The sequence below is a fragment of the Dicentrarchus labrax genome, unplaced genomic scaffold (genome assembly GCF_905237075.1).
Source record: "Dicentrarchus labrax unplaced genomic scaffold, dlabrax2021, whole genome shotgun sequence".
Lineage (NCBI taxonomy): Eukaryota > Metazoa > Chordata > Actinopteri > Moronidae > Dicentrarchus > Dicentrarchus labrax.
This window is the reverse complement of record NW_026136711.1, coordinates 2,987,390-3,006,688: the sequence shown is the minus strand read 5'-3', so window position 1 is coordinate 3,006,688 and position 19,299 is coordinate 2,987,390. Positions and strand designations below refer to the sequence as shown.

Genomic DNA, 19,299 nt, shown 5'->3' with positions numbered 1-19,299 from the left:
TATATATTGAGGATTCATAGTTAACATGTAAAAAACTGACACGGGTCCTCTTCTACAGAGTCTGCCATGTTGAACCACAATGTTTTTACAGTAGCCCAGACAAACCAAACTCTCTAGAAAGGGTCTTTTTCACAAGTATCAAGGAAGTTTTTCCTATACGCCTGGTTTACATCATTGACTGTAGATGATGAACAAACAAAACATGAGATGACATCAAAGTTACTGCACTTTATTTTACCATAATCTAACCCAACTTTCTCCCTAAAAGGTTTGATGGAGAAGCCAATACCCACACTTAAATAAATGAATAACTTAAACAACTGCCAACAGCGCCTAAGTGCCCATTAAAGCTGCAGTAGGTAATTTTTTATAAAAATAACTTTTTGTCATTATTGCTGAAACTATTACTATTTCCTTTCAGTAGTAAATGAGACAGATAATCTGTGAAAAAATCAGGTTCCTGTCAGAACACAGGGAAAATTTCAGCAAATATGACAAAAAGGTAATTTTATAAAAGTTACCTACTGCAACTTTAAGTCTGCAAGGCCTTTAAGTATGGAAGGCCAGAGAGTATTACAGTTACAATCAGTTGATGGTAAACACACAGCAGTTTAGAGAAATACAATTACTGAAGCAATTCAATCGAGATATTTAGTTATTTTCATTGTCTGACAACATTTTTAAGGAATGCATTTCTTAAAATAATTGATAAAAGGATATTTAATATTTATGCTGATAATGTCAAAACTGTCATATTATTCATATCAAGAAGAATGGATTTTGTTTTATATATGAAGTGGTAATCATCTGCGCAAGTTCTGCTATAACTGTTTTGAGTCTAGCATTTCGCAAACTTTATGTCTGATAATAATTGTCAGTATAATCTAAAGAATTTGTATGGATTTATTATTTATATGTTCACTCTGGTAGACATCAGCAGCCAGATGATGGTGGGCTTTCTGTAGCCTCTGAAGCAACAGGAGACTTAGACAGGCTGTGCATTATTATTATTTTTTTTTAATATATTTTTTATTGCCTTTATTGTAGTGATAGCTGAAGATAGACAGGATGGGGGGGCAGAGAGAGAGGGGATGACATGCAGCAAAGGGCCACAGGTCGGATTTGAACCCTGGGCCACTGCAGCAAGGACTCAGCCTTGGTACATGGGTCGCCAGCTCTACCCACTGAGCTATCCGGGCGCCCAGGCTGTGCATTTTTGTTAAAGAAATAATCAGTATTATAATAATCTGTTTTGCATGTTTTTAAACCTGAGCCTCTCCCTTTTCTAATAACTGCAATAGACATAAACTTGGAGCTTTATTGTGTTTTTATGCTTAACTATTTTTATTACATCTAAGGACTGATTGCTCTATCTATCTATCTATCTATCTATCTATCTATCTATCTATCTATCTATCTATCTATCTATCTATCTAGGATTGCATCTGTAATACTAATTTTACTAATGTCACCAAGAAGGCGGTGGCAAACTTACACTTGTTTACCAAATCAATGTGTTATCCTCAGGATATAGCTTTTTCAGTGGATTTTAAGTGTAAATATGGTGGAAAGTGGTTTGAACACCCCTTTGAGTTATGCAAATGTTTTCTGTGGCTGAAAAATTATTGTGAACTTTCTGCACAGTTGTCCTCATATGAGAATGTTCCAACTGTACATCTACTTCTCTGATACGAATGTATTATAGGCTACAACTTGTGTTAGCTAAAAAGGCAGGGCTAGTACACTTTTCGGTAAATCCAACATAATGTTAAGATGAATGAGATACCTTAAGCAGTATAATGTATCATGTATTCAGCAGATATTGTATTTGTCTCTAAGTAAGGCCTAACCAACAAGGACTGTACTTAATTTTGCACACTCTTTTGTCATTCATGTAAGTTGTATTACTACATTAAAAATGAAAAATTGTAATACAAAATACATGGTGTATTGTATTGTGTTGCTGATAACTTATTTCTAAAATGAAAAGACAAGTGAAAGAAGACTGGTGACAATGTCATTGATAAAGTTATGCTAATAGACCTTTTTTATAGCAGCCCTTTTAGCATGACAGAGTAGGTTAAGTAGAGGCGTTGCAATGATACTAATTAAAGCTACAGTAGGCAACTTTTATCTAAATAGCTTTTTGTCATTATTGATAAATTTTTTTCTGTTTTCTGACCCTTCACTATATCCTGACAGTAGTACATGAGACAGATAATCTGTTAAGCAATCAGGTTCCTCTGGCTCCTCAGTGCTCCTAATGGAATTTGCAAGAATTGACCGGGCCTGAAACGAAAAAAAAACAATCAGAGCCAAAAAAGATATAAAGACACTTGAGTGTCCTTCCCAGGGTTCCACAACATCTATATGTGACACCCTGGGAAGGAGACTCAACAATCACCGATCTTTCTCTTCTCTGATTGGTTGGTTTTGTTCAGGATTCTTGCAAATGCTATTAGGAGCACTAGGAGGAGCCAGAGGAACATGATTTCTTCACAGATTATCTGTCTCATGTACTACTGCCAGAGCACAGTGAAAATGTCAGCAATAAAAATCACCTACTGCAGCTTTAAGAGTAATTTTAGTTCTTACCTGCTGTTGTTTTATGAGGGACACTTATGAGTGTTACAAACTCAAGGTAACATGTGCAACAGTGAAGTTTGCTGTGAGTATTCTGTCTTACAGTGTTGGTTTGTAGAAGGGAGAACAAAATAACTGTCAACTGCTTCTTATAACCCATAGCCTCTGACAAGAAAAGATAGGGTTACTATGGCAGCAGCAGTCATCTGAATAGTTATTGAACAGCCATTTTTGTGATGAGTAACTGTTTCAGATTTGACAATGAATGCTAGACAGCTAACATTATATATAGCCTTTCCCCCTTAATGCCACACTGGATCCCTGTCACCATATACAGTATATGAGCACCATCAGGTCAACGAATGCACTCAGACCCCATAATAGAAAGAATCACTGTTCAACCCATCCAACCCACCGAACAGACACACAAAGAGGAAGATTATACAGCCTTGTCTGATAGTTTGATGCCATATAAAAATGTATTTTAGAGAATTTTCTTAGAATTCAGAAAACACAGCAACAAACTTCTATTCCCTTTTCTCTGTGTCCATGTCTGCCTGTATGTGTGTGCACAGCTGCGGATAGTCTCTTATTCTAATCCTCTAGACAATGTCAGCCAAAAGATGTTTATTAATAACCAACTGGGGCCTAGAGAGGGGAATAACTGACATAGTCACCCCGTTGCCCCTGTACCCTGTCCATCCCCAGGAGAAATCCAATTATAGGCATTACAGGCCAGGTGATGGAATAGGGTTACAGGACAGGCATTCCTACCCAGTGTCAGTTTGTATTGTGTTTGTTCTATCTCACAACTTTTCTCCCCATCACCAAGGCAGGTCATATAAAATCAATGTTTGAAATACTGAACATAAAGGAGCATTCTGGCAGTTATTACATAAATTAAAATGTATGCTTTTAGCTGTGAATTCAAGCATATTTTCTCAGACAAAGCTTTTTGTGTTCAAAGTCAATAGCAACTTTAGATGTAGTCATTCCATGACTACATCAGACTGTGACTCTCACCTGGAAAACACTGAAACACTTAGAACCTGCTATGGTTGTATGGCTTAGGTTCAACCCTTTGTAAGAGTAGGGCAGGTCATCCTGCGGGGGGAAAAATTTGCAAAAGGGACACTGTTGGGAAGCAACAGAGTCCGGTTTTGGGACTAATAAATTACATGGTATTGGACTGGCACAGACACGCAAACTCAACAATACCTGATGCCAAATTTTAGGCATATCAGAGGAATTTACAATAAGGTTATCACTATCAGAACAACTTTAGATGCAATATCCGATACATGATCCGACATTAAACATTAAACAGTCCATCCAGGTAGTTGTGATTGCACCAGTTAACACAAATTCAACCAGTCCCTGTGAATTCTGAGCCCACAAAATCTTGGAGGGACTGATTAAAGCTGCAAATACCATTAGGAGACTAAGAGTAGCCAGAGGAACCTGACATTTTCACAGATTGTTTCTGTGTTATAAGGAGTTCAGTCTAGACCTGCTCTATTTGAAAAGTGTCCTGAGATAGTTTCTGTTATGAATTGGCGCTAAACAAATAAAATTGAATTTAATTGAATTGAAATTGAATTAGATTATCTGTCTCATGTAATATTCTCAGGATATAGTGAACGCTTCAGCAAATATGACGGAAAGGTATTTTGATCAAAGTTAGCTGCTTTAAGGATACATGTGAAACAACAATGTGATACAATACAATTCACCCCATTGCGATTCAGTGGGATTCAGCATGATTTGATTCAATACAATTCCACTCAAACCGATACAAAAGAATAAGATGCTACAGTTCAATATAATACAGATTATTTGATTTTATTTCTTTGCTCATTCTTCATTAGCAAATGATTTTATTTAAAAGCTAGTAAATGGACCTTGCTGTGAGTTGGTGTTCTTAGCTATATTAATTGCCCCTTCTCTCTCATATGACATATGTTGTGATAGAAGATGCAATTCATATTGCCAGCCCCTATTAACAGGCATCACTAGTTATGGTGCCCTAATCCCACATCATATGTCTTTCAGTGTAAGCTTAAATGGTGTCAAATGGATATAGGATTGCAATAGTGCTCTACTCATTTAATGGCAGCAACAGCTGTTGTTTAACTGCATGCTGGTCATAACAAAAAGTGCCATTGAATATGGAAACCTGTTAAAACATACCTTTTTATCAAGTGTAATTGGACAAAAACTGTAGTGAATATGTGAGATATTGAAAAGAATCAAAGGACCCCCAAACATTTTGAATATAACACGTGAACTGAAGTCTGGTGATCGCAAAGCCACAACTGACAAGTATTTTTATTCCTATGACTAATATCCAACCTTTGGCTGGTCTCTTAAAGCAGCGTGTGTCACACAGAAAAAAGACAGGTTTCCTTTGCCATGTCTTCTAATAGCATTTAAGCTTTTGTCAGCCTCCTATTATTTCATATTAGATATGGAACCCATGCAGGGAATTAGATTATTTACAGTGTTGTTCTTCACTTTAGAAGCAACGTCACAAGGGAAAGGCTACAGCTGGTCAAATAGAGGAATTCTGAACTATTTGTCTCTCTCTCTCTCTCTCTCTCTCTCTCATATATATATATATATATATATATATATGCAAACATATGTTGTTAGTGTGCAGGTTCACTTTTCATTGGGTGTGGTCCTGTGGTTGGTTAGTTGAGGGGGCTTAGAAGTGGGACTGTCTCCTCCTCCTCCTGTCATATAAATGGTCTCCCTCCATCTTTGTCAGAGTCTAGTCTCTCCACCAGTTTGCCAGGCTCTCAGGTCCTCTGTCCTGCACCCATTTGTCTTCCCCTCTCCGCTCATTGTGCAAAAAGCCCATTAAATCTCTGCCAAAATGGAGGCCATCAAAAAGAAGATGCTTATGCTGAAGTTGGACAAGGAGAATGCACTGGACCAAGCTGAACAAGCCGAAGCAGACAAGAAAGCAGCTGAGGACAGAAGCAAGCAGGTGTGTTATGAACCCAGAGAAGCATGTTTCATCAAATAGATACTTCCAAATATCAATCAGGTGTAAGGCAAAGTGATTTCACTCCTGTGAGAAGTGAGATTGGCTCTTTCTTCAACTGTCTCATGAGGATGAGCATTAAAAAAACTTAATAATAACATTTTTTGTTATAGTACTCATTTCTTCTGTGGTCGGTCAGAGTCTCATATTTTAAGGTAGCATCTAGCAATAGGGTGAATGGATGTTACCTGTGTATCATGTCTGGATGGTATCTTCAAGCTATTTCACATCATGGCTTTGGATGATGACAGTCCAACAAAGAGTTCTGCACAGGCCTAAAACTGAGACACGATTCTGGCCCTGTATCAGTGTCTTGAAGACCCAACCCAACCCAACTAAATCTGACTAGTACTGCCAAATTTTTGCCTTGCTTTGTGGCTTTGCGTGTAGTTGCAACCAGTGCCTGAAATGGGCCACCAGCACAGAATACTGGCACTTGTTATTTTTGTCCACGAGTACCCTTACTACTTATTGAGCATGCTCTGGTGAGCATGGGCGTACCCACCACTAAGGTCACCAGTATTTTTCCAAGGAATAGACAATAAAAGTCATAAAATAATTGCCTTACTATATATATATATATATATATATATATATAATATCTATACAGCTCCCTCTAGCAAGTTCAAAAAAATGTGCGGACAACAATGCTGATCAGACACTTCTATACAACAAAAAACGCCAAAAGAGTTAGGGTTAGGGTTATGTTGTGTTTAGGGTTAGGGTTGTGCTGAATTAGGATACTGTTTTTTTGGTCCAATTTAGGCAATGGTTGTGACACATGTAAACATTGGTACAAGGAAATAATAATTATATTTGACATGAATAAATTCCATTAAAAACATAGGCAAACCTGACACCAGAGCCCAAAGCTTGCCATGACAAAAAGGCCCAACCATGACCCAAAACCTGATACTTTGTTGGGTTCAGGTCGGGTAGCAGTCTAATTAGGTTCGTACCCAACAGCCTCTAATGCTAAATTATTCAATACTACAATACCTCTGTGACTGCACACATAGGAGTACGAGGGTAAATGCTTTACCTAACTATTTCAAGAGTGGAAGGGGACAACTTTAACTTCCTGAATAGGGGGCACTTAAAGGTCCAGTGTGTAACTTTTAGGACTCTCTATTGTCAGAAATGGAATGTAATATTCATAGGTATGTTTTCATTAGTCTATAATCGTTCTACTTAGCATATGCTGAACAAAATGAGCATCTACTTTACTTTTTCCACAATGATAAAATAACAATTATATTATTAGTACTAAATATAACTACAGCTCCTAAATCAGTTGTCAAGGGCGCCATTGTGTAGCATGACATTGTAACATGACATGTTATTACAAAATAATAAATAATAAATAACAAAATACGTCCTCATGGAATATATGATTGTATTAATAAATAAAGATAAAGCAAAATAAATAACTGGCTATGGCCAACTCAAGTCTATTGGGAATTCCCTTTGTCATCGTATACAGAATATTTGGGTAACATTTTACAATATAAAATTGTGAGTAGTTACCAATAAAAGTGAAAAACTAATCAGGAACTACCTGATAATTTATTGTTAGTTTTTCATGAATATTGCCAAACTGAGGACTATATAGTAGATAATGATGAGTTCCAAGAAAACCAAGTAGGAGATACCATATTAATGACTCATTAGGTAAAGATTAGTTTAAAAAAAAAATCAGAATCTTGCTGCCCACTTTCTTGATGAGTCATTCTTGATTAACTCAGTGGCACAAAATATGTAACAACTAATTAGTCACTACCTAATCATTAATTACTATTTTGTTCACTATCAGGTAAAGTGATACATCATACTAAGTACTTACTGTATGGTCCCCCAAAGTAAAGTAAAGCATCATCATTTCATTTCAAAAATTACATACTGCAGTTTTAATGCCAGGTGTAAAATGGATCTATTTGACCTACTGACATAGACATCAGGACCAGAATCAGAAGTACTTTATTAATCCCCCAAAGGGAAATTTGTTAATGAAACCTTACATGAGACCTGCTGGATACAATTGCACCTGAATCAGTCAGACCTGTTTGGACCTGGTCCAATCTTAGTCCTAGATTAAGTTTTAAATACTACTTGACTGCACATGCTAACTGACACATAGGTTCTAGTCACCCTATGATATATATGTAGGCTGCCTACCACTCTCAATTGTAAGTTTTTCTTGCGTACCAGTTATGTGGAGACACAATCAGTTTACTTACACCCACAATCAGCTACTGGATTTCCTTTGGCATACATACCAGAGGAGATATGGAGATAGTGTTGGCATGTCAGGAGAGCTGGTGTGAAGGTCATAGAAGGGATCAAGAGGCACACAAAATTTAAACCTACTCTCCCATCAATTATCATAGGGGAATGTGAGGTCAACAGGCAGCACGCCTACAGGGAGTGTAGTTTGCTCTGCTTCACGAAAGACATGGCTGAATCAGATTATATGGGACAGCTCTGTCGAAGCAGCCAGCAAGGAAAGCAGAGTGGTAAGAAGAGAGAAGGAAGTCTCTTTGTAACTCCAAGTGGTCTGGACATGTACTGTGAAGGAATGTATTTGAACTGCCAATATTGAACTTCTGATTGTAGAGTTAAAACCTTACTATCTGCTGTGAGGTCATCTACACAGTCAATACGGAACTTCAATTGTGTCCTACAAACCTCAAACAATACATAAACAGTGCAAATCAGACACTGAAGGTCTTTGACTGCATAACAGATGCCATCCAAAGAAAATAAACCACCATAAACGACAAAGACCTTCTTGTATGAACTAGTTTCAAGCATACCCTGACCTTATGTGCTGTTGTCTCCAGGTCCAATCATGCATTGCTGACAGCCATCGTGTGTTTTTGGATACTACCAGTCGCCGAAGTCTGAAATTTGTACACATTGTACATGAAGGAGATTTAATATATATATATATATATATATACATATTTAAATTTCAAATTGCAACAATTTGTGTAAAAATGTTTTTATTAAGATACTCTACAATTCAAACTAAAGTGAAGCGATAGGTTCACAATTTTGTTGGTTTTTAAACAATATTCAGATGCCAATATATGTGCATTGAGTGTACGTATAGTTTTTCTTGCCATAGTCATTCTTCCTGTCCATACTAGATCTTGTCCTAATCAATTCCAATAGTGTTTCTAGTGTTCCCACCAAGTGATTGTTGAGAAAACACAGTTTTTTAAAAAATGTATTCCAAAGTCTGAAGTTAATATGAGGCTTTGACAGTTAATCAGTTGGATTGCTTCCAAATTTGCAGTAATTTCTTTTATATAAAATTCCATCTTTGAACAGAACAAATGGATTTTGACTTAAGATTTTTGTCCTCAATCTCTGCCACTGGGATGCATGTTAGGACAGGATCTCTTCATGGTATGTAGTATGAACCACTAACAGATATAATTAGTGGACTGAGCTTCCAAGTCTGTTAGGTGAAGCCAACGCGGAAGTGTGTTAAACCTGCGTTCTTTCTAATGGCCAGTAGGAGCCATGGACTGCAAAAAAAAAAGCCTGATAGTATTGAGGCTTGTGGAGAAATGACACAACTTTTTACTTTTTAGCTCAGTAAACAGTTTCCCAATGAGTTTATGGTCTCAATCTCTAGTTTCTATTCTTATTCCATACAGCATGATGTTCATTTAGTAAATTATGGTTCTTATTTAAAGTAAAATCAGGTCAGTTTTAGGGCGTGACTTCCTTTTGATTGTCACGAAACTCTAATCTAAACTAAGCGCAGTCAGTGAGCCCATCTGGCAGTACACCTCCACTGGCTCCGAAAAACTGACATGGTGACAGTCATAAAGCCAGACTTGAGGTTTCCAAGCGGTACTGCACAAATCAATGGGTTTGATAGGTTCACACTTGGTATGAAGGGTTAGATTATTACAGCAAGTAAAAACTGCTTCAATATACATATATTTTAAAACAGACTTGGAAAAAAGTCATCATATCTTTAACTGGAACACATAGAAGTTATAATGTTCCACGGTATTACAATCACTGTATTAAGCATTAAAGAAATTCTATGATTTCGAACATGAAATTGCTAACCTGCTAACTGTGTTTGATGTCCCACATCAGCATGAAGACGAACTTCTGCAAATGCAAAAGAAGCTGAAGGGGACAGAAGATGAGCTTGATAAGTACTCTGAGGCCCTGAAGGATGCGCAGGAGAAGCTTGAGGTTGCCGATAAGAAGGCTGCAGATGTGAGTAATACATTTCCAAAAGTGCAATGCACAATTGTTGTCCTATCATGTATCATTTTGTCTATGTTTGACAAGTTATTTCAGAAAATGTATGTACCATAAGGCCCAGATAAGTGTCTCTTTAGGAGATACAGTAGTTGGTTTTTCTTTCTTTTATTGTTTCTAACAGATTAGTTACAATAACAAATCACTGTAACACATGGTAAACCTGTAAATATCACAGATTCTGTACCTTTACCAGTCATACTGGCATACAGGGTGAGTCCTGAGCTTAGGCTCTGATAAAAGCTGTGATGCTGCCAGTGTAAATCAAGCCTGGTTGAGTCCCTGCTTCTCCGTTGCATTCCATTCTCATCGTGCCCTGCATGGACTCCCCACAGCTGTCGGGGGGATTCAGAGCCCTATTTTGGCCATGATGTCAGCCACTCAACCTTGACTGTGAGCTTAACAATGGCCCAAGTCCATTTTAGGTACACCATCCACTCCTCCCAGGTCACAGTATCTGCTGATCTTTAGTCTCTCTCCTTTTGGTGTCTGGCTCCTTTTTAAAATAATTTTGCCTTAATACAATTAGGTAAGTACAGTTTGTGTCTCACATGTTTTGTCAGACTACAGCCACAAAATAAACATTTTCATTCTCTCCTTAAAAGCTATTAGAGCAGTAGAGTGTTATTGTATGACTCCTGGGGACCACCAACCATGTTGGTTTAAAATTATAGAGGGAAGGAAAATAAACATTCAAGCCTCTTTTTCATTATCTAACACTGAGTTAATCTTGAGTCACCGCTCAAAAATCAATTCCAGAGTCTACATATAGAAAGCAGCTGTCAGCAAAGACCATTATTCTGCCAACAAACAATGCCAGGAACGAAATACCAATGGAGCACAGGCAGTGTTACAGAGTGGGTCTTGGGCTAGCAAGCTCCAAACTCTAGTTATCAACTAATATTAACACTGACATACACCATTTACAGTACATCATCCTGTATCATGACTAGGGCTCGTATTAAAGCTGCAGTAGGTAACTTTTATAGAAATAACTTTTTGTCATTATTACTGAAATTTTCATTGTGCGCAAGAATCTACCGGGCCCAAAGAAAACAACCAATCAGAGCCAAGAAAGATATAAAAACGCTTTGGGTTGGAGGCTTGAAGAGTAGATTTTTTTAGTCCTGCAAATGGCAATAGGAGCACTAGGATGAGCCAAGAAAGATATAGTATAAAGATGCTTTGGAAGCTTCAATATAGTTAATTGTTAAGTCTTATTCCCAGGGTCCCAAAGCCTCTGTATTTGATGCCCTGGGAATGAGCCTTAACAATCAATTATCTTTCTTGGCTCTGATTGTGGGTTTTTTTCGTCCAGGCCCGGTGGGTTCTTGCAAATGCCATTAGGAGCACTAGGAGGAGCCATTGGCTAACTTAAGATGTGTCTATAAATATATAGACCAATCAGCCATAACATTCTGAGCACCTGTCCCATACCAGCAAACTGTGATTCACTGGGGCTGTTGGTTCAACACGGGTCAGCCTTCACTCCCCACGTCCATCAATGAGCCTTGGCCTCCCATGACCCTGTCTCCGTTTTTTTTTCCTTCCTTGGAGCACTTTTGATAGGTACTGACCTCTGCAGACCGGGAACACCCCACAAGAGCTGCAGTTTTGGAGATGCTCTGACCCAGTTGTCTAGCCATCACATCACACAGCCATCGGCTCAAATCCTCACGCTGCCCATTTTTCCTGCTTCTAACACATCAACTTTGAGGGCAAAATGTTCACTTGCTGCCTGATATATCCCACCCACTGACAGGTGCCATGATAACCAGTGTCAGTACAGGAAAAGAGAAAGTTGACAGAGGTTCCAAAAAGGGCAGGACTTTGGAAGGGTCAATTACACATTTATTCTGAATCCTATGTAAAAGAATGCTGGTTTGTCTGAATCAGTCTGCATCATGCTCATTTGTGCTTAGGCTGAAGCAGAAGTGGCTTCCCTGAACAGACGTATCCAGCTAGTGGAGGAGGAGTTGGACAGAGCTCAAGAGAGACTGGCAACGGCTCTGCAGAAGCTGGAGGAGGCTGAGAAGGCTGCTGATGAGAGCGAGAGGTGACTTCTTGCTGTGATTTAATCATTTTTAACCACTTTGTGTATATACCTACATAGCAAAATTGGTGTTGCCCAGTGATGGCCCACATAGAGCCCAAATACAGCAACATATGGCCAACATAGGGCCAGAATAGGACCAACTATGATCATACATTTGGCTGAGATATGACTACGTCGTGGGCCATATGTGACTACCAGATCTGAAACACCATTCATTGCTAGGTCAGACCAGTTTTATATGATTAGTATTCTAACACAAGAGGGATCTGTAATATACTTCTTTCTTAGCTTTGCAGAGTAGAATAATTAAAATTTAAATTATACTTTGAAAATATTCGTACTGTACAAGAAATAAGTAATGGTCTGTGTGTGTGCAGAGGTATGAAGGTGATTGAGAACAGGGCTCTGAAGGATGAAGAGAAGATGGAGCTGCAGGAGATTCAACTTAAGGAGGCTAAACACATCGCAGAGGAGGCTGACCGCAAATATGAGGAGGTAAGTTTTCTATTGACGGCCACTGTATGATGAAGATCAACATCTGAAAGGAGCTTTTTGTACTGCTACAGTGGTGTTTTTTTACAGCACTATTGACAATAATATAGCCTTCCAGATGGTGTTTTACTGGTGACTACCAAGGAGTGGATTTTGTTTTTATGTTTATGCCTGTGATGTGACGTGTCTGGTGCTTTATAATGTACATATAATGCATTTTTCCAGGTGGCTCGTAAGCTGGTGATCGTAGAAGGAGAGCTGGAACGTACAGAGGAGAGGGCAGAGCTGGCAGAGGCGTGAGTATCTCTAGCATGCCCTCCTTATGCTTTTTTAGATGCTTTGAAACCCCCAAAAGGCGAGCTGATAAATAGCAAGCGAGCAAAAGGTGGCCAAAGAAAGTGCTTCAGGAACCAGGAGAAGAAAAGTCCAGGAAGGAAGCTCCTGTGCTATATTGAAGAGGCAGTAGTGCATATATGCCAACCTGGCTTGTGGTTATACCTCAGAGTTCTACATCCTCCCTGACCTGTCCAGTGTGCCCAAAAGTGGCAGGGCAAAAATAATAAAAAGGGCACCAGTGTGTAGGTGAAACAAATTATTCAGGGTTTGGGTTAGCATTTTCTCCACTGGAAGAAAACCCTAGAGAGAACTTTATCATATCATGTCCCTGAGTCCGCCAGTAATATGTAGGTATGTTCATGAATTGTCACATCTACATATCTGGGCTTTCTGGAAGAATCACAACTGAATCTCCACAAACATTACAAACTGAGTTACAAAATTAAACTCTTCAGCTGCCAGGCGTGACAGAATATAAATTAATTTTACAAATGAAAATGATTCTGTTGGTGCATGGTCCAGTTATGTTTGCTAACATCTGCTCATGTGGGCAATTATATTTTAGATGCCAATTAAGATTATCAGTTTATGAAATATGCTGTGTTGAACCTACCCGAGAGTGTATAGGAACACCTCCACCTCGAACTTGCCTGTTGGAGCAGTTGCTGGAGGATCTGAGAGCAGGAGGAAGAATTCAAATCTCTAAGTATTTTTTTAGGCTTTTATTGCCTTTATGATAGTGACAGGTGAAGACAGACAGGAAAGGGGGGCAAAGAGAGAGGACAACACGCAGCAAAGGGCCGCAGGTCGGATTCGAACCGTGGGCCGCTGCAGCAAGAACTCAGTCTCGATACATGGGTCGCCCAGCTCCATCGACTGAGCTAACTGGGGGCCATTATAATTGTCACTTTTAACCAGTTCAGTTCTTTAAAGCTGCAGCAGGTAACATGTAAGGTAAGTAGTACATGAGACAGATAATCTGTGAAAAAAATCTGGTTCCTCTGGCTCCGCCTAGTTCTCCTAATGACATTTGCAAGAATCCACTGGGCCTGAATGAAAACAACCAATCAGACTGGTTTTATTTTTTTTAATTTAAATGCAGCTTTATGTGAAGGCTCTAAATACTGCTTCCACCACTATTTTGTTTTGCAATGGTCACTTGAAATGTTAATTTCTTTCCACTGTTCACAGTTTTCTCCAAGCTAATCTGACGTTTCTCTCCTTCTTATATGAAATTAAAAGTAAATGTGCTGAACTGGAGGAGGAACTGAAGAACGTCACCAACAATCTGAAGTCTCTGGAGGCCCAGGCTGAAAAGGTAGGGCCGGCCTACAGCATGCTTTCCTTATTTTGCATTTAGACAGGTGACATAAGATCTGCAGATGCCTCCACTATCCTGTCATGTTCTATAGAAAGTATAAGAATGCTGAGTGACTTTGACAGAGGGGGTTGTTGTTGGGGCAAAGATGGCTGGAACTTCAGTCAGAAAGACTTCTTGACTAGCTGTGACTGAAGGGACATCTGCATTCAGGTTTATGGGAATAGCTGAGACTGAATGCTTCACCCCTGAGGGGGTCTGCTATTCTATTGGGAGCATTTTCCTTACCTGGTTGGTGTCCACTTGTTCTCTTAGAGGGCAATGAATACAGTGTGATACTAAGATTGTACCTTTGGAAGATCCCCAGTTGATTTATGTAACGCATGTATTGGTTTACATGGTCTCTAAACAAAGAGGAAGGGGGGGTGCAGACCAATTTTATCCAGAGTTGTTGACAGCCATTGAGGAAAAACACACTTTGCAAAGACAGAAACATAGCAATAATCTTTTTTTTGTGAGGAAACGTCACATTAGTATTTCCTAGAGGTGGGGCCAAGCGCAAGTCACAAGCCAAGTCTCAAGTCTTTGCAGTGAAGTCCCAAGTCAGGACAGGCATGTCCCAAGTGAAGTGACAAAGTTCAAAGTTTGAGTTTCTAGTCTTTCACAAATACAGCACCAAGTTTTTCTACACAAATGATGTTTATCATTCTTTCTGACTTGTGCTCAGTAGTAATGTTAGTTCTTCATGGCTCTCTCCTGCAACTTGATTGGATGCTCTCTGAGTGGTTGAGTCTGCATAATTAAGTGTTGACTTGTTGGGAATGTATGTTATTAAGCTGCAGTAGGTAACTTTTGTAAAAATAACTCTTCGTCATATTTGCTGAAACTTTTTACTATATTCTGACAGTAGAACATGAGACAGATAGTAGATTGTTGAGTCTCATTTGTCAACTACTAACGCTAGGAATAAGACTCAACAATCTACTTTCTTCAAGCCACCAACCCAAAGCTTCTTTTTATCTTCCTCAGCTCTGATTGGTTGTTTTCGTTCAGGCCTGGTGGATTCTTACAAATACCATTAGGAGCACTAGGAGGAGCCAGAGGAACCTGATTATTTTTTCACAGATTATCTGTCTCATGTACTACTGTCAGGATATAGTGGAAGTTTCAGTAATAATGACAACAAATATTTTTATAAAAGTTACCGACTGCAACTTTAATGATTTGTCTAGTAAGATAAAGGTTAAATAAAAACATAAAAAGGACAGGTTTCAGAACTGAAATGTGTGTTCAATTTCTTCTTTCTTTAAGAAGTTATGAAGTCACAAGATGTTGTTTTTGCCCACAGTACTCTCAAAAGGAGGACAAGTATGAAGAAGAGATCAAGATCCTGACAGACAAGCTGAAAGAGGTGAGCTAGAAGGAATGATGACCTTTAGATATTGTAAACCCTCAATTTATAGGATATTTTATATCAGTATGATGTGCTGAGACACATCATATTGGCTCAGAGGGGCGGCTGCGGCTCAGAGGTGGAGCGGGTCCTCCACTAATCGGAAGGTTGTTGGTTCGATCCCCAGCTCCTCTCGTTGCATGTCAAAGTATCCTTGAGCAAGATACTGAACCCCAAATTGCTCCAAATGCTGTGTAACTGTGGGTGTGACTGCTTAGTTTCTGTTCTGGTGAGCAGTTGGCACTGCCATTACATTGAAATTTCCCCATTGTGGGACAAATAAAGGAATATCTATCAGTATATGAATGTGTGTGTGAGTGTGGCATGTAGTGTACAGTGCATTGAGTGGTTGAAAGACTAGAAAGGCACTATATAAGTACAGTCCATTTACCATATTCTGCTCGTTATAATTTGTTGACTTTATTTGTTTTCTGATCAGAAGTTGACTTGTGTTTTGTGCCTCAGGCTGAGACCCGAGCTGAGTTTGCTGAGAGATCTGTGGCCAAGCTGGAGAAGACTATAGATGATCTGGAAGGTACAGTACAATACTGACCACTTCCCACCATTACTAGTGTACTTTTTAAATACAATTAGAATTTACTAATTTTCCAGAAAAAAGGCCAAAGGCATGCGTCCACAGCATATTTTAGTTGCTTCAAACCTTAAACAAGTTTAACCAAGCAGTCTGGACAAATAAGAGCACAGTCTGCCGAAAATGTCTTAGGTCCCCTCATCATTTTATATAGTATTATATATAGTCTACATAGTATAGCATCACACACACCTTGCTCATCAATGAAATTCATTCACAGATGCCAATGCAGTCAGAGAGTGAGTTACTTTCTGACAGTAAGGTTATAGATTGGCAGGAGGAAAGGAAAGTGACAAGAGATGAAAAGGGAAAGGCTTGGTCTAGATCAAGTTCTCATGATCTAGTTGCAGTGTAGTTACAGATTGACTGCACAATGCCTGAAAAACGCAAAACGTCCTATCTTTTTATTGTATTTGGTCTGCCGGATCAGGGCTGCTGTAGAAACATGGCAGTTCAACAACCTCCATAGATAAAAACTCTGTAGTTTTTATCATGCTAAGATAACAAAAACACACTGCTTCGAATCATTAGAACTGTAATATTTTAGACAATCCTATGTAGTAGTAGTTGAGCTGTATATAATTGCATTTTATTAACATGAACACATAATTACATAATGTAATACTACCTATAATGATAATAATAATATTACTTGATATTCCTTTACTCCATCTGGAAAAAAGTTTAACCCGGCTTTTAACCAGGAGTTAAGATTCCAATACATTTACATGGATGTATATTGTTCTGGTCACTTAACATCCTTATTATATTTGCCTCGTTTTCCACAATACTAATTTCAGCCTCTCTTGTCTTTCATTTTCATTTTCTTTGCAACACACCTCCCCTTGGTCTGTGTGTGGACATACAGATGAGCTGTACGCACAGAAACTCAAGTACAAAGCCATTAGCGAGGAACTGGACCACGCCCTCAATGACATGACTTCCATGTAAGTAGTGATACATGTTATTTCCAAGTGAGAAGCATGCTTATTGAGCCTGCCAGTGTAATGTTCCTTTAATTTTTATAAAAATACCATTAGATAGAGATAGGTAGATACTTTATTTATCCCGAGGGAAATTCAAGATTATTGTACACTGATCTGTCTGGCTAATATTTCAGAGTAACAACAGTCTTAAGTAATGATAGTTGGTGTTTAGATGCATAATGAATTATTATCTTAAAACAGTTACAATAGCTTTAGGCATTAACATTGTGATATATTAGACAGGAAAAGATCTGGACTCAAAAACTATTGTTATGGAGCCAGCTCATTAAAAAACAAAAACTGACAAGTCTGATAATTAACATCACAGTTTAAAGCTGTAGTAGCTCATTTTAATATAAACATTTTTGTAATATTGCTTAAATTTTCTCTATATCCTGACAGTAGTACTTGAGGAAGATAGTTGATTGTTGAGTTTAATTCCCAGGGCATCCCAAGGTGTACAGACGCTTTGGGACCATGGGAATAAGACTCATCAATCAGCTATCTTCAAGCTTCCAACCCACAGCCTCTTTATATACAATATTATCTGTCTAGAATACTGTCAGAACACAGTGAAAATTTCAGCAATAATGACAAAACGTTTTTTTTTAATAAAAGTTACCTACTCACCAATTGAACCTTCCAGAGCACCATGTCATACTCTATGTCATTGTGCATTGTGCAGCGCCCTCTGTTGGTTACACATCTATGGTTACCATGGTTCCTCTCAAAACTGGTGGAAACTCGGGCTGGTTCCCTAGATCGCACCAAGGTTCCAAGGATCTTAAATGGAACCAGTTCAAGAATGAGAGCTAATTTGGTAGAAATGCTATCTGTGTGTTAGCATTACTTGTGAATCTGCTTTGTGAGATGGGACCCTGGTTGTCTGAAACAGGAGGACTGAAAAGCTCTGCTATGACAAACTATTAGTTCATGAAAGACTTGTTGAAGGGCATCCAGTGACATGTTGCTGAGGATGGTTAGTTCAAATGTGCACTTCAACACCGTCTCTTGTTTCTTGTATTTTCAGCTAAACGTCCAGAAGCTCCACCATCCTGTCCGGTTGTGGTTTTTAACACTCTGAACTGCTGATCTCTTGGCTACATTTCTTTATCTGTCTGTCCCTCGCCCCATCCCCCCTCCCTTTACTCTGTTTCATCCACCTTTCCTCATTCCTCAACTTGCTGAACTGTTGAAATATGTGTGTGCCTGTTGTACTTTGTTTTTAGCACTTTCTCAATGTATCTGCTGAACTTTTCAATCAGTCATCTATTAGACATTGTTTATTGTATGTTTTCTGTTTACGGGTGTCTGATTTCACTCTGTTCTGTACCAGTGTTAAACATAGGAGGGGAGAAATGCATCTGTGTCTATGGCTGTTTTTTGTTAAACACACTTTTTTACTATTTCTATTTTATAGTTTTAAAGCTGCAGTAGGTAACTTTTATAGGAATAACTTTTTGTGATTATTGCTGAACACTGCGTTCTGTGTATTTTTAACAACGAAGGGCCAGAGGAACCTGATTTTTTTCCCAGATTATCTCTCATGTACTACTGTCAGGATTTGCAAATATTGCAAAAAATATTTGTATTAAATGTACTTACTGCAGCTTCAATAATAGTCGAATAGAAATTTATAGTCCTTGTAGGAGATTTTTTTTGTGAACTTGAGTTGAATTTGCAGCAGCTTTTGAAATATTTGTTATTTTGTGATGAACTGCAAGTCAGCTGTAGAAAATTATTGAAGAATTAATCAGAATTAATAAGTTCTAGTGAGCCTGGTGGAGCCTCACTGTCAATCACAATGACAGAAAAAAAACATTTCAAATAGAACACATCCTTTAGGTGGATTTTGTGAAGCAAACCAAATCATTTATGTTGCACAACTCAAAATTGATGCATAGAACTTCCCATCTAAATCTTTCAAAGAAGGTATGGTTAGGGCAGATATAATTAATACATTCATAACAATCAATGTATTTAAATAACCAAGATACACTCAGTGTTATACTGATATTTCTAGTATTTTGTTTACTTTCATGAATGGGGTACAATCACTTCTCGAGCACAAACTACAGCCTGCAGAATGACCATAAAGTTGATTGGATCTCTAAAGCAGTTCAAACACAAACTATACATATTCA

At 38.4% G+C, this 19,299-nt stretch overlaps 1 protein-coding gene across 1 annotated transcript; it reads left to right on the top strand.

Moving 5' to 3' along the window:
- Window positions 1–5,349: 5,349 nt before the first annotated feature.
- On the top strand, window positions 5,350–18,518 carry tpm3 (tropomyosin 3). The gene is made up of 10 exons (XM_051415396.1): window positions 5,350–5,575; window positions 9,752–9,877; window positions 11,845–11,978; window positions 12,356–12,473; window positions 12,696–12,766; window positions 14,049–14,124; window positions 15,473–15,535; window positions 16,043–16,112; window positions 17,038–17,116; window positions 18,186–18,518. The coding sequence occupies exons 1-10, from the start codon at window positions 5,462–5,464 to the stop codon at window positions 18,187–18,189; spliced, it is 855 nt and encodes a 284-aa protein (XP_051271356.1). The 5' UTR covers window positions 5,350–5,461; the 3' UTR covers window positions 18,190–18,518.
- The last annotated feature ends 781 nt before the right edge of the window (window positions 18,519–19,299 follow it).